At 37.5% G+C, this 15167-nt stretch overlaps 1 protein-coding gene across 3 annotated transcripts in view; it reads right to left on the bottom strand.

Annotated features, from left to right (window-relative positions):
• LOC139983673 (TBC1 domain family member 9B-like) overlaps positions 1-15167 on the bottom strand; it is a 50473-nt gene that overhangs the window by 26350 nt on the left and 8956 nt on the right. The window contains exons 9-17 of one of the 3 annotated variants that reach the window (XM_071997392.1): positions 13965-14097; positions 12118-12228; positions 7626-7714; positions 6732-7072; positions 5353-5418; positions 1815-1971; positions 1285-1393; positions 201-249; positions 8-53 (exon numbers count right to left, since the gene is read on the bottom strand). In XM_071997392.1, coding sequence (XP_071853493.1) covers positions 8-53; positions 201-249; positions 1285-1393; positions 1815-1971; positions 5353-5418; positions 6732-7072; positions 7626-7714; positions 12118-12228; positions 13965-14097 — 1101 coding nt within the window. Of the gene's footprint in view, positions 1-7; positions 54-154; positions 250-1284; positions 1394-1814; positions 1972-5352; positions 5419-6731; positions 7073-7625; positions 7715-12117; positions 12229-13964; positions 14098-15167 lie in introns of all 3 variants that reach the window. The other 2 variants (XM_071997391.1, XM_071997394.1) reach the window with 2 other exon arrangements.

A 15167-nucleotide genomic window follows, 5' to 3' on the forward strand; every position in this document is an offset into this window, starting at 1 on the left:
ACCATACCTGTGCAGGTCCCTCTCTATCTCCTCGGCAGCTATGCAATCTCTGCCTATACTCTGTTCCTCTAATGACTGGTAGTAACATGTTAATTGATAATCAACCTACAAGGTCTTACACACACAATGTACATGTAACACTAGTCCACCATACCTGTGTAAGTCTCTCTCTATCTCCTCAGCAGCTATACAGTCTCTGCCTATACTCTGTTCCACCAATGACTGGTAGTAACCTGGATGAGTTGACATCTGAAAACACAAAGATTATAGATTACTATGACAACAGTTCCATTCATGTATCTCAGAGCAACCCTTACAAAGCGTATCTGTCACTTGTTTAAATTTTGGTGAAAATTGTTACACACAAACCACATTTGTCCCTCTGCCCCTAAAATTAGCACAAGTATGTCTCGAGAAAATGTGCACAAATTCCAAATTACATGAAAATGCAGGGGACCCAGTGGCGGAGCGTCCATACAGTCAGCCTGACGGACTCAAATGGACTGCTGGCGCCCTTTTCAGCTTTTTACCACTTTTTACTTATTCAAGTTTACTGACTTTTTTATTGCGCTCTCAAATACCTATTGACATTTGTCGCATTTTGTTGGTGTAATTTTCTGACAAATTGGAGACGACACCTATTTATTCACTGTTTATCGGCAAATTAGCAAGGCCCGGAAAGGGTCATTTCCGGCAATCTAGGGAGCATCTTTACTCAAAAAATTTCTGTACGCTCCGCGCCAACCGTGGTGGCGCTCCGCTTAGATAGTGTCGAAAGCACTCCCAAAGAAGATTCTCGCCCCCCTGACCAATACCCCTAGCTCGGCCACTGAGGGGACCTATGGCAACTGCTGTAAGAAATATTGACAACAGAGGGTATACTGCAGATTGGGGGAGATGTAGGGAGTCTACCAGTTAATTCATTACATCTGATCCCATTACATATGTAAGATATAGGGACGAGAAGCTGATAGATTTGAAGTGGTGAACCAAAGTTTCAGACATGGTTTGAAATTAAAAATAAGGTGTGACCCCTATCATGGTTACCAGCAAAAGCTGGAGTGCCCATAGGGTGGGGACTGGGGGGGACAATCAAGATGTTTTGTGATTTCTCCAGATAAATCCAAAATCCTTGTATTAAAGATGAAATGGCTAAATTATTCAGATCATGAAATAACAAACCTTATTTGTAAATGTATAATATGATTAATTCAATTTGTTATAAGATGTCACCAGAGGGGTTAATATGCCTCATATGGGGTGTGGCAGGGGAAGGGTAAATACCTCATTAACAGCTCCAGAAAATAACATCCATATTTCGCCTCTGTATTTCTCAGGAACTCCTTTAATGATAAGCTGTAAGGTCTCAGTTGTACGGTACATGCAGACACCCCTGTGCAAGGATTAAAGTAAAAATTATTAACAACATTGGATCAAAGAGAGGGTGATAAATGGTTGTTAATCCAATGTAATATCGCACTGAACCCATAGAGCATGGTGATTGAAATATACCACAACTCTGTTTCTGATAAAATATTTCAAACATGAATGACCTGAAATTAGAATTTGGACTGCTTTCTTATGCCAACATATATTATATATTTACCTGCCACTCTGTTGCAATTACATATTTCCTACAGTACATTCCAAGTGTTTTTTTTTGCCTCCCATATGCTAACCTTCATCCTCTTAAACCATAACCTTCATCCACTATCTACCATAACCTTCATTCTCTCTCTACCATAACCTTTATTCACTCCATCATAGTCCTTAGTGCAGAGTTTAACATCTTTACCATCAAATTCATCTCTTACCTCCCATATTCTCTGAAATGATCATCCCAAAGGTGTTCTTTCACCGATTCCTTGGCTGAAATTTCATCAGATCCCCGTCGATTGAATAGTGTGACCAGAGCTGGTTGGAACTGATCCCCAAGACTACCAGTGTCTTCACTGGAACCTTCAGCTTGAACTATTTAAGAGAGATATTAAGAGGTCAAGGACTCAAAAGTAATGAAATTTAACTGGAATGTTGAGAAAATATGAATATGAGCAACTTTGTTGAAAGAAATTATTGTCTCTATGGATCAAACAAATTGTGCATTTAACACAGCAACTACCTATGGTCCTGCACTTCCTTGGACTTGACCTACATTCTTGTACATCCCAAATATTAACAACCTTGGAAGCTACTTTTCATATTTTGAAATGATGCCCTAATTAAACCTAGAAATGAGTCAAATGACTTTCATTCTAAATTCTTGAATGCAAAAAATGCCCCTATTTATCACACAGTATCATCGTCGAATCAAATTTAAGAAAAAAAAAAATCAACTAATGATCTTCAACGAAAAAAAAATTAGAATGCAAAAATAGACTGAGTGGTAACAAGGTACATCTTTACCAACAACTGCCACATCAAATTTATGAACAAATGATGTGAGAAATAAATCATCAAAATATGTAGAGAGGGACACTATGTGCCTTTTCTAGTGTTAGTAGCAGTTCCAGCATTTAGGAAGGTAAAGCAGAGAGGAAGAAATTGGAGGCCAAAGAAAGTTTTGGTGAGAACAAAATGTATTATAATTCATTGATCCTGCTTTCAGGATAATAATTTCATCATCACAAACTAGTTTTTGGAAGTAAGTGGTCTTTGAAAGAGAGTCTAAAAGAGTCAAGCCATTAATACCTAAAGAAAAGAAACCCTGGGATGGCTGAAAAGTTTTAGAAGTTTCTCCCGGTAACTCAAGTATTAAATGCAGAAGAACTGAATGGATAGATGAGTAAACTGTATTGTATTTTCGTGATATGGTTGTGGTCATGCCAAATCTCAGCTGCAAATTGAAAAGCAAAATATGAGCAACGCAGGATATTTGACAAAGTGAACATATTTGAAAGTTATTGGCTTTGTTTCATGATGTTTTATGTTTCAACATTCATTTTGCATGTTGGATGAATAAGAAGTTTGATCAAAGTCCCTTGATACCTGCAATAGAGTAATGAAGCATCAACACTGATGTCTAATACCATCGAAAAATGTAAATCAAACACGAAAGAAGGACTCATTGAATCTTCGACTTTTAGTCATGAGTGAGGCTAAATTAAAATGTTCTAGATTTATTTCATGGCATTTAGGTTGAGAAGCAGCCATTGGTGCCAGCCAAATGTGTCGGTGTGGAGGGTGAGAAGCAGGGGTCATGTGTATAGGCTTGGTACATTAGGTAAAGAAGTAACCATTGGCCCCAGCCAAATGTGTCAGTGTGGAGTGTGAGAAGCAGGGGCCATGTGCATAAGCTTGGTACATTAGGTTGAAAAGCAACCATTGGCCCCAGCAAAATGTGTCAGTGTGGAGGGTGAAAAGCAGGGCCATGTGTATAAGCTTGGTACATTAGGTTGAGAAGCAACCATTGGTCTCAGTAAAATGTGTCAGTGTGGAGGGTGAGAAGCAGGGCCATGTGCATAAACTTGAGAAGCAACCATTGGTCTCAGTAAAATGTGTCAGGGTGGAGGGTGAGAAGCAGGGCCATGTGTATAAGCTTGGTACATTAGGTTGAAAAGCAACCATTGGTCCCAGCCAAATGTGTCAGTGTGGAGGGTGAAAAGCAGGGCCATGTGTATAAGCTTGGTACATTAGGTTGAGAAGCAACCATTGGTCCCAGCAAAATGTGTCAGGGTGGAGGGTGAGAAGCAGGGCCATGTGCATAAGCTTGGTATATTAGGTCCAGAAGCAACCATTGGTCCCAGCAAAATGTTTCAGTATTGAGAGTGAGAAGCTTGTGCATAAGCTTGGCACATCAGGGTGCTATCATAAAGAGACAACTAAGTGAGGTACAGTGTGTTCATATTTTAAAGCAGCATTTCAACTTGAAATTAAGACAATCGTTAATAACTATGAAAAACAAACAAGGAAAATAACATAGAGGGGAATATACTTTTTACTTTTGTCTAACAAAATAGTACCAGTTATGAGGAGAAAGGTAAAGCTACACTTAATGATGTTATTCCGAAAAAAAAAAAACATTAAATTTGGACCATTATTCTTTTTAAAATTTTTGTTTAAATTGTGAGTCTTAATTTCCTAGCTATAAGGAAAGTCAAACATGGTTGTCCATATCCACATAGATTGCCAGATTTAACTAACATTTAACTAACCAGAATGCAACTTTAAAAAGCAGAAAGCAAGTTAAAGACAGAAGATGCAAAGTGAAAGGTTGATAGGTAAAAATAAGTATTAATTCATCATATCTTGATATGAATGAGTTATAAATATGTGTAACTCAACACATGGGTTATAAATATTTAAAAAAGTAACTCAACGCTTGGTTATTTAAAAAAATCTGCAACGGTTGCTACACAAAATCTCCCACTATGCAAGAAATTGAGGAAACACAACATAGCTGTCACATTTTGTAGCTGTTAGATTTCATAGCTGTATAAAGATTTGTTTCATGCTGTTAACACTCGTACAAGACAACTGATATTTCCATTATTCATCCGGTTACCACTTCTAGCATAATTTGATCAACTTGGGATAAATGTTACAATCAAAAAACAAATTAGCTGCTAGCTGTGGAATTTGTAGGTTCAAAAGAGGAACTGCATGGTGGTCAAGAAACCAAAGTTGGTCAGTGTGGGATACATGCACATATCTATATTCATACAATGAAAATGCACCAGTTATCTCTAATTCTACAACTTTCTGTTATTTTCAAACCTTAGCTCTGATTAGTGAATACAGTGTCATGTGACCATATTTTAGACAAACGTTCCTTGCTTTGAAATTTAGTCATGAAGGCAACAGATTACACGCTTTTCTCAAACTTTAGGGTAAATAAATAGTTGTATGACTGCCTCCATTAGCATTGCCTTGCCTGGTATTCCATAAAAGGCAGTCCAAAGGAATTTATTCCTTCATTGGTCTTCAACAACATATGAACCAACCAATCTTATTTGTTGTTGTGTTCATGCTACATTACCTTATCATCTAGGGATAACAAATGGTTCACATCAATTGCTCCCCTTTCCTATGCCACCCCCTCCAATCTATTGATGGTATGATTGTACCAAAAAGTAGCATCATATCATTTTGCCTACACAGTAATGATATTTTCCAATGCTAATTACAGAATAAGTATACAACGCAGGTCGATCATATCGATCTGTTTCAAATATTTACACATGGAGAGCTCAGCAGATAGACAGATGGAAGCTTTGCAAGTGAATTAAAAACAGCTACAAAATCTGAAAAGCAAATACTGCACATATGTCTGTCCTTGAAGAAACAGACAAAATTAAAACATTAATCATTGAAAAAGCAGGTGCAGTTTAGCATATATGTTAGTACCCTACTCACATGAGACAGTGTTAGTAATATCCACATCATACACAAATGTAGTGTATGACATGCCTGAGTGAGTGGCTGTGTTAAATGTGAGAAAAACAAAGAGGCAGGTGTTATGAGACTAGGGCTCTTTATATAAATCCCAACAAAAAGTACATTTTAAAAGAAAAATTGTGTGTGTTTTGGGCAAATTAATCTCTTTTAATGATTACATAAGGTTATTATAAGGTGAAGAAGTGATGAAGATATGTAAGTGCTGAATGAATGAAACACAATCTGAGAAAAATCTAAGGCAAATAAAGTAAATATCATTATATTATATTTAATAGGAAAGAAAGAATTGGGAAGATTTTTACATCACTGATTTTAGGTGTTATTGTAGATACAGTTTGTATAACACACAGCATTTCACCTGTTACAATAACATGTGTACATTATGGACATTGTTCAAACACATTTGGTTTCAGAAAGAATTGTGCTGCTTAATTTCACTTTCACAATGGCTATGTAGAGGATAACGCAAAGGTGTATGTGATCAAGGAAATAACAAATTACAAACGTAATCTGAAAAATAACATTTTCAATATTCTAAAGGTTGAGAAACCCGTAAAACTTAAATCCCTGTTTCATCAGTGTACATTACATTGCCATGTCAACCAGAGAAAAAATGTAGTTTTTCCACAAATTTTGTTGCCGTCGCTTTTTTAGCAACTCCCTCTAATACATCAGCACTCTTATCTCAAGATATTATTTTATACATACCCTTTCCATGACCTCGCTTGTACTTCAGATTGCATCTTGTATACATCTCCCCAACCCACCCCCCTCTCCTCCACTTCCTTCTCTCTTATAACCATGGGATAAATTTCTGATTCAATACTCACCTAGCTTTTTCATTCTTCTCATGCCAGGAGGCAGCACTTCCATCATGAATACCATGCAGTGTCTTAAACTCTTCCTCTATTAACTTTCATCTCAACAATATGCCCTCATTTCATGCTTCTTCCTCCCATTCCATTCCTCTTTCTACTGCAGAAGTCTCTATTCAATCTCTTAACTTAGCTTTCCTCTCATCCAAAATGCTATCACTACCATCCTGACAACCAGCATCTTAACCTTCATTCATTAAGAATATCTCAATATTGTTCCTTCTCCTCCCCAACCTCACTCCATCTCACTACTCTCCTCTTCCCTGCTCCTCTGATTGAAGGGATCTCAGTTTACCTACAGAGCTCAGCATTTCATAATGTCCAAGAAGATAACACTTACCATTCTGACGACCAGCATCTCAACATACCTCTTCTTCTTACATCTTAATATTGATCCTTCCCCTCTCCCAATCTAAATATAATTCCCATCACTCATTCTAGTAGAAATCTTTGTTTACTCACCAAGCTTAGCATTCATCTCATCCAAGAAGACAGTATTATCATCCTGACTTCCAGAACCTTCATCTTTCTTTGTTACTTTCATCTCGATGGCCTCTCCTTCTTCTGCTCCTTTAAAGCTGTCGGCACTCCCTACTGGACTATCTGACACCCCAGAGGTCGTCTTTGTACTTGGGACATCGATGGGTGATTTTGTGCTGCTGTCCTCATCAGGTGGGTCTACAGGTCCAGAGGCAGGAGTTGGCCCAACTGGACTGGAACTACCTCTGCTTTCTATGGATTCACTAGCTCTTGGGCTTCCTAGGCTACCCAGGGAAGTAAGAGAGGAAGTATCTCCAGATGGTCTGTCAGAAAAAAACAAACACAAAGTCAACCAAATTGTTCAATAATTAAGTAATACGTATCATACATACATATGATGTATATGCAGATCCAAGTAGCAAAACCAAATGTCCAACCTAAACCCCACCAGCCAACACATCCTTCATTTCAAAAAATCCAAGTTAATTTGTTAAATTCTGATTTATAAATAATTAATTGTTAAAAACTGTAATTTCCTGGGGTGATGTGTCAGATTTTGCTTCCGGTACAGCAATTTCAATTTACTATTTACTGTTAATGAACAATGTTTATACACTATAAGGTGCCGTATTGTGTGTTGGTGACCTCAGACATTGCAGTTTTTTCTGTTTGATAATGAGGGAAGAATACCTATCCCCCTATCCTTTTATTGCCCACTGCTATGCTCATCCTTGTAAATTTCCTTGTCAACACTCCTCCTCCTCCTCCTCAAAAAAATTAAAATAGAAAATTAATTTACAAAGTTCAGTACTACAAGGTGTAAATGTATTTCTCAAGGCTCCTCCAGGAAACGATTGAAAAGTTATATACACTCACCGGGTATTTTCGGTTGTTTTTGATAGAAAATCGGAAATGTGTTGAACAAGGAAATCTCTGTCTTTCAGCGAGGCAAATAAAAATGTCATCTGTGTGTAAGAAAATGATATTTAATAGAAACTTATTTATGTTAAGCTGTAATATCCATGAAATGATCTCAACGCTTTTATTAAAAGCAAACTAAAAATTCCAGCTGTTTGGAAGATCAAAACACACCTCTAACGGATTACTCTGAAGCCAGGAAGGAATGAAGATCTAATGTTTGGCTACCTTTATTAAGCCCAACAATTGTATCTTCTGTGAAATATATTCTCACCGCTTTTGTAACTTTTTGGTATGGGGTACATTGAAAGTGTCATGAACCCCCCCCCCCCCCCCCCAAACATGACATGTTGTAGCCCTAACGTTTCACCAAAAATTGTTTTTTAAGGTTAAATTTATCTCTCACTTCCTTAAAGTTTGCTCGCGTATTAAAGTCATATCATATTTAAGAAATGTTCAAATGAGGAGTTCCCTTACATTTTCAGACTAATATGCAAGGAATTTCATAACCTAGGAAGGAGGTTTTTCCCCCTTTCCTTACTTTTCCCTGGTTCCTAGACAATGTGGAATCCATGTATGAATGACCACTTTGAATGATCACTGTTATGAGAAGCTTAGAAAATATTAAATGCTCATTTTGTGGACTCAGTTACTTCACGTAATATTACGTCTAGGCAGTCTTATCTAAATAAACATCATATTACTTTAAACCTGGGCTTCCCATTTCTGGTCATAATTTCAATAATTTCTATTTAAGGAACATGTTCTTGTTTCATTAGGTTAAAATTGTTGCATGTTTCTCAGAACCAATATTGAAGCTGACAGAAATCTACACAATACAGCTGCAATTGAGCCAAGAAGGGAAATATTCCATTAATTTCAAAGGAATTAAACATAGTTTGCCACTCTATTAGGGTAAAGCTAAAACACCATATATTATGAAAATAAAATCTTCCATCAATTTAAAAGGAATTCAACATAGTTTGTCACTTTATCAGGGAATATTTGCTAAACACAAAGTATATATTATTCTTAGTTGCATTCTGCTTCCTGAAGCTCACTAAGAGACAGGGCCAAATTCATCATATATGTACAAACATATATTTCAGTTTCACAACTGGGTTCAATGAACAAACCATATGACAGTTCCGTACATAAGATGGCTGCTTTCATAGTGAAACCATTAAATCTATCTATTGTATGGAGTTGATGACTTGTCTTCAGTTTCAGTTTCTCTCACATTATAATTAATTAATAATTAATATCCATTGAAATTAATATGGTGTTTTCCTGGTTCAATAGGACTGATTCATTAGATGACAATGAATAGAAATGACACAAGAATGTCAAGATTTGACGGTGAAATATTTGGACTAGGGTAAGGGAAGGATTGTAAATGTCACCCCCTATGATGGCCTGGTTTGGATTAGGGTTAGGGGAAGCTTGCAAATCTCATCCCCTATGGTGACATACTTAGCATGTGCACTAGGCTTAGCCTAGACTGTGTATATAGGTATCAGTGCTGAAGTTTTTATGATCATTGACTAGCCTAGTTCTGCCATACTTAGCAGGTATGCAAGGCTTAACCTACTGTGCATATAGGAATCAGTGCTGAAGGTATTGATCATTGACTATAGCCTAGGTCTGCCATACTTAGCAGGTGTACTAGGCTTAGCTTACTGTGCATATAGGAATCAGTGTGGAAGTTCTTGATCATTGACTAGCCTAGGTCTGTAATACTTAGCAGGTGTACTAGGCTTAGCCTACTGTGCATATAGGCATAGGCGTACGGGACCATTTCAGTTTGGGGGGGCAGAACTTTTTGTGCCCGAAAGTTCCCGTGACACTATCTAAGCGGAGCGCCACCATCGGTTGGCGCGTAGCGTACAAGAAAATTTTTGGCACACAATGCCTCTCAGATTGCCGGAAACGGCACTTCTGAGGCATTGCAAGTTGCATCTAAACATTCTTTATTTTATAATCTCACGTTTTAGAAATTTACACTTCCCGAAAAATTTGGTAAATTAGAAGAAGAAAAAATGGTTACATCACTTTGAAGGGGAAAAATGGGACAGTATATGTTTTAAGCTCTTATTTAGTTACCTTATTTATTATTTTAACACAGTACTCAGCTACCTCCAGAAAAACATGTATTGTTCAACGACACGTAGGCAGGATAATGTCGCTGTGTCGGGTGAGACTGCAATTTGTCTCACAAAAAAAGTATAAAATATATATATGATCAACCTGTACTCCCCCCCCCCCCCCAACCATCCATGAAAAAGAAAATGTTTCTTATATACACTCATGTTGGGGATGTCCAGGTCAAGGGCGGCGGAAGCACTTTTAATCTGGGGGGGGGGTACCGACATCAAAGGGCACTTTGCAGAAATTCGATAGGAATGATACAGCCTTATAATATCCTGTATAACTCTTATTTTATTATCTTATTTCCATCAACGCCCCTCCCCCATCAAAGGAAAATATGCATACTAGCACTGCAATATCCAATGCGCAAATTGGGAAACAAGGAACAAGTTTTCTTTTGAGACAAAATGAGGTGAAATCATGCTAGTTGCTAATGTAGGAATCTTCCGAATTACAGTTTTTTTCTTGTTAATATCTTAACAAATTTTTTTCCATTCGGAATAGCTTTGAGTTTGACCCACAGAAATTCATTAAAAGTCACGGGCTTGGCCAGGATTTGCAAAGTTGTTTGCACGACTATCTGAGCGGAGCGCCACCATCGGTTGGCGCGGAGCGTACTCGAAAATTTTGGTTTTACAAACCCCTCAGATGGCTGGAAACGGCCCTTCCCGAGTGTTCATTCTGGTTCCCTGGCCTCTTGCTAACTTGAGGCACCTCAATTTTTATGTCGAAAAAAGGCACATTTTTAACCTGAGGAAAAGTGGGGGGGCACGTGCCCCCCCCCCTCGGTTCAGCAGCCCTTGGTCCAGGTATACAATTGACTAGTTAGAAAAAAAATTGATTGTGCAAAAAGCGTGGTAGCCCAGATGAACTGCGCTTACGGTGGTGTTACACGGAAATATTCGGGCATCATGATGCTAAATAAAGAAAATCATGGAATTGTCGGGCAAAAATTTGAAGCAGATTCGGGCAAGCTACTGCATATTTATATATATATATTTCCAGAGGACAAGAAATTCGGGCAAAAGTCCTGAAAAATTCGGGCAGCCTAATTCGGGCAGCCTCTTAGGCTGCCCGAATTTTTCAGGACTTTTGCCCGAATTTCTTGTCCTCTGGAAATTTGGGGGGCAGTCTGCCCCCCCTGCCCCCCCCGCCTCGTACGCCTATGCATATAGGAATCAGTGTGGAAGTTCTTGATCATTGACTAGCCTAGGTCTGCCATACTTAGCAGGTGTACTAGGCTTAGCTTACTGTGCACATAGGAATCAGTGCTGAAGGTATTGATCATTGACTAGCCTAGTTCTGCCATACTTAGCAGGTGCACTAGGCTTAGCCTACTGTGCATATAGGAATCAGTGTGGAAGTTCTTGATCATTTACTAGCCTAGGTCTGCCATACTTAGCAGGTGTACTAGGCTTAGCCTACTGTGCATATAGGAATCAGTGTGGAAGTTCTTGATCATTGACTAGCCTAGGTCTGCCATACTTAGCAGGTGTACTAGGCTTAGCCTACTGTGCATATAGGAATCAGTGTGGAAGTTCTTGATCATTGACTAGCCTAGGTCTGCCATACTTAGCAGGTGTACTAGGCTTAGCCTACTGTGCATATAGGAATCAGTGCTGAAGGTATTGATCATTGACTAGCCTAGTTCTGCCATACTTAGCAGGTGTACTAGGCTTAGCTTACTGTGCATATAGGAATCAGTGTGGAAGTTCTTGATCATTGACTAGCCTAGGTCTGCCATACTTAGCAGGTGAACTAGGCTTAGCCTACTGTGCATATAGGAATCAGTGTGGAAGTTCTTGATCATTGACTAGCCTAGGTCTGCCATACTTAGCAGGTGTACTAGGCTTAGCCTACTGTGCATATAGGAATTGGTGCTGAAGTTTTTTATCATCGACTAGCCTAGGCCTGCCCTACTTAGCAGTTGTACTAGGCCTAGCTTACTGTGCTTATAGGAATCAGTGCTGAAGGGGAGTTTTACTGACCCAAAGCTGGTGATTCTATTCACCAAACCTACCCATCTCTCCCACAGTATACATAATGATCACAATTCTTTATATTACTGCATAATTGAGGACAACAAAATATCCTGTTTTCAAAACCAAAAAGTGAGACCTGTTTGTTTAAGGGACAATAAAGAGATCTTATGTGATAACAGTGATGGCACAGAGCATCATATCAACTTAATTAATGCTTCATTTTTTCACATATAAATTTGATCTTTTCCCTCAATTCTCCCTCAATAATGCTCAGTGTAATATATTTGTGTTTAATTGTGTACACATTGTAATTAACTTACCCGTCCTCTCGTTGATATATGTAAGCCTTCCTGAATCATGTTAGAATTTTCAACTTTCTCAACCACAGTGACTTCTCTCATTGGAATGATCAGGTGAACTAGTCTGGCAACCTGTTAAGAAAAGCAACAAGATCTAAGATCAGTTTGGATGGAAAAATCTCTGAATAAATAATAAAATAAACATAATAATAATAATAATTAACAGTTCTTATACAGCGCAACTTACAATAAATTCTCGCCGCGCTGTACTTAACCCTGGTCATTGGTAACTTGTCACACCTACACACCAAAGTGTGCACAATTTTAACATAGGCCTATACAGGAAAAGCTTGACATACATCAATGCCATATCACATGTAGGAATTCAAGGCATGTGGATAAATGTGATATTATACTAATTGAATATCACTTCATAATACAACTGAAAAATATAAGTGGAGTGTTAGCTCAGTGGAGTGTTAGCTCAGTGGTTAATCCCGGTGCCTTTCAATCATTAGGTCCCGAGTTTGAGTAACTCCAATATAAATTATGTATGTTGTCCAGTTACAGAGTTGTTGACAATTGACAGTTCATAATCATGGATGTTAAATATGAATGTAAGAGACTGACTTCGATCAGCTTGCAGGTTTGAATAGCCAATGAGGCTTCTTCGGGAGTTCCTGCTTGCAGGAGGATCTAAAATACGTACATACACATTCTAGTATAATACTCCAAATCTAGCCATTTTATATTTAAGACTAACAGCATTGTGGCCACCCTTTCTTTTGGAATTGCACATCATAATTATGGTCACTATAGTGATCTGTCTGTGTGATATGTCTATGCTGCTAAAGGTGAGGTACCACAACAAGTATAATCAGAACAGGAGGCCCAAGTGCTATTTGTAAATTTCCTGCACAGTTGGGTTTAAAGCTCCAAACACAAAACATAAGAATAAAAAATAAATGAAAACAGACTATTTAAAAAATAATACATTTTTTGTTTCATACAAGTGAATACCCAGGAAAAATATGGCTTCTGTGGTTACATGCGGTATAGAGAATGTGCAGTGAACAGCATAGTATGAGACAAGGAACATGATAGCATAAAGACCATGCTTTATAGGCATGTAATACCTCCGAAGTAACAAAGACTCCTAAAATAAAACATTTCAGCTTATTCCTTAAAATAAATACATTTCTGCATTTTATATCTTTATGAAGGTTTGCAGATGAATCAATGGGTTTCTTTTCATATTTTATTTCTATAGGTATGACCTTTTCAAATTGTAAAGCTTCCATGTAACCTACTGTACATCTAAAATGAATTCATATTCAAGTTCATGAAGATCAAATGAAGACAAACAATTATCACACAGTAGCATGTATTAATATTCTTTGTCTTCATTAGAAGATGTTACAACTTGAGCAGAGTTTATAACTGTTGATTTGAAGAACAATTCAAATGCCAGGCTCCAGTTTTAGCCCCCCAACTTTCTCTCTCTCTCTGGCTTTAATAGCCAATTCTTTTAGGATACAAATTGCTTTTACCCATAAGATATCCAAATTTATGATCAAAAGGTCCTAAAATCTAACACATAAAACTTGAAATGAAGTGGAAGGAATAAAATGAATTAAAGAGACCTATTTCAGATATAAAGGAATATTAAAGATTATTAAGATAATATAATTAGTAATACTGGGGTTGGGGGGGGGGGTAGTACACCTGTCTAAGGTGATCAATGAGAGAGTTTAAAAAGGTAACCAAGTGCTCTAGATATGGTAGAGTAAGTTAATGTTGCTAGGAGACAGGAAGTTGTTGCTAGGAGACAGGGAAGTGAGGAGTGAAGAAGAGACACCAGTTCCTACCTTACTAGAAAAACAGATGTAATTATTAGACAAGAAGAGAGTTCCATTAGCATAGCTTTTGTTGTAAGGAGTCCATAATGTACACGGAGTACTGCCATCCAATCTTTCCGTCACAGGTAGACGAAAAAATTGTCTGTAAGAAAAAACACCTTTTATTACGCAAAGTGACCCACGATAACTTGATACCTCAAAGATTAAGACACTACACAAGGGTTAGCTTTTGTAATAATCAAGGAAGGTAGCTGCTTATCTACAATTAGAGTAGAGATTATGGGAAGGGTTATATTTAAAGCAACTTGACTTATTTAAGGACTTTGATATGTCTTCAAGGAGATGACAATGCTTTAAAAGTTTACTATTATTCAGAGTAAACAAAGGAAGTCAAATACAATTGTGTAAGACAACATTGTAACAGTTGCAAAACTTCAAGCTTGTCAGAAGGGTCTTAATGGTAAATGGATATTACAGGACTTTTTCTGTGTCTCGTGTCTTTTCTTTTTCAGAAATTTATAATTAACCAGGATTTCATGTACCACTGCAAACCAACACTATTATGGATTGAATGAAATGAGTGCAGGGAAAACATAATATCAGCAAAATTTAATAGCACACACTGACTTGGTCTATGGTGGGCAGCTATTCATGTTCATTACTATCATCATACACTTATATCATACAAGGGCATATGACTTTGATACATCTTCAAAATTTGAAATATTAATAATTTAAGAGACCACACATCCCATTATGGTGACCTAATAGGGACATAGGAAAGAAAAAAATTGAGATAAAAAGTCAAAACTTTGAGATTTGGGGACACTTATATTTTCCCCAATGTCCATATTAAGCCACCGTACCACATCACTGCTCTTGATATACTGTAAGTTTAAGGAAAGACACAACTGAAAACACAGGCCCTCTACTGTACTAGCTATCTAACAAGAGTGACTAACTTGTTAAAATTACCTCAGTCTTTTTTAATATCGAGAATCTACTAATACACAAATAATATTTCAGCACTTACTTATATTACCACTGCAAATGTTTAATGGTTGTCACGACGACCACATTTTTGTTTGGAAAACTAAAACCAGCTTCGTTGGTTGTCCAATGGACGACTAGCATGTTTACATCAAATTCAGAGTGCATTGAAAACTTATTACCCCTCAAATGAGTAAATGATATATTGGTACCGCACCAAAT

Source organism: Apostichopus japonicus, chromosome 16 (genome assembly GCF_037975245.1).
Source record: "Apostichopus japonicus isolate 1M-3 chromosome 16, ASM3797524v1, whole genome shotgun sequence".
NCBI lineage: Eukaryota > Metazoa > Echinodermata > Holothuroidea > Aspidochirotida > Stichopodidae > Apostichopus > Apostichopus japonicus.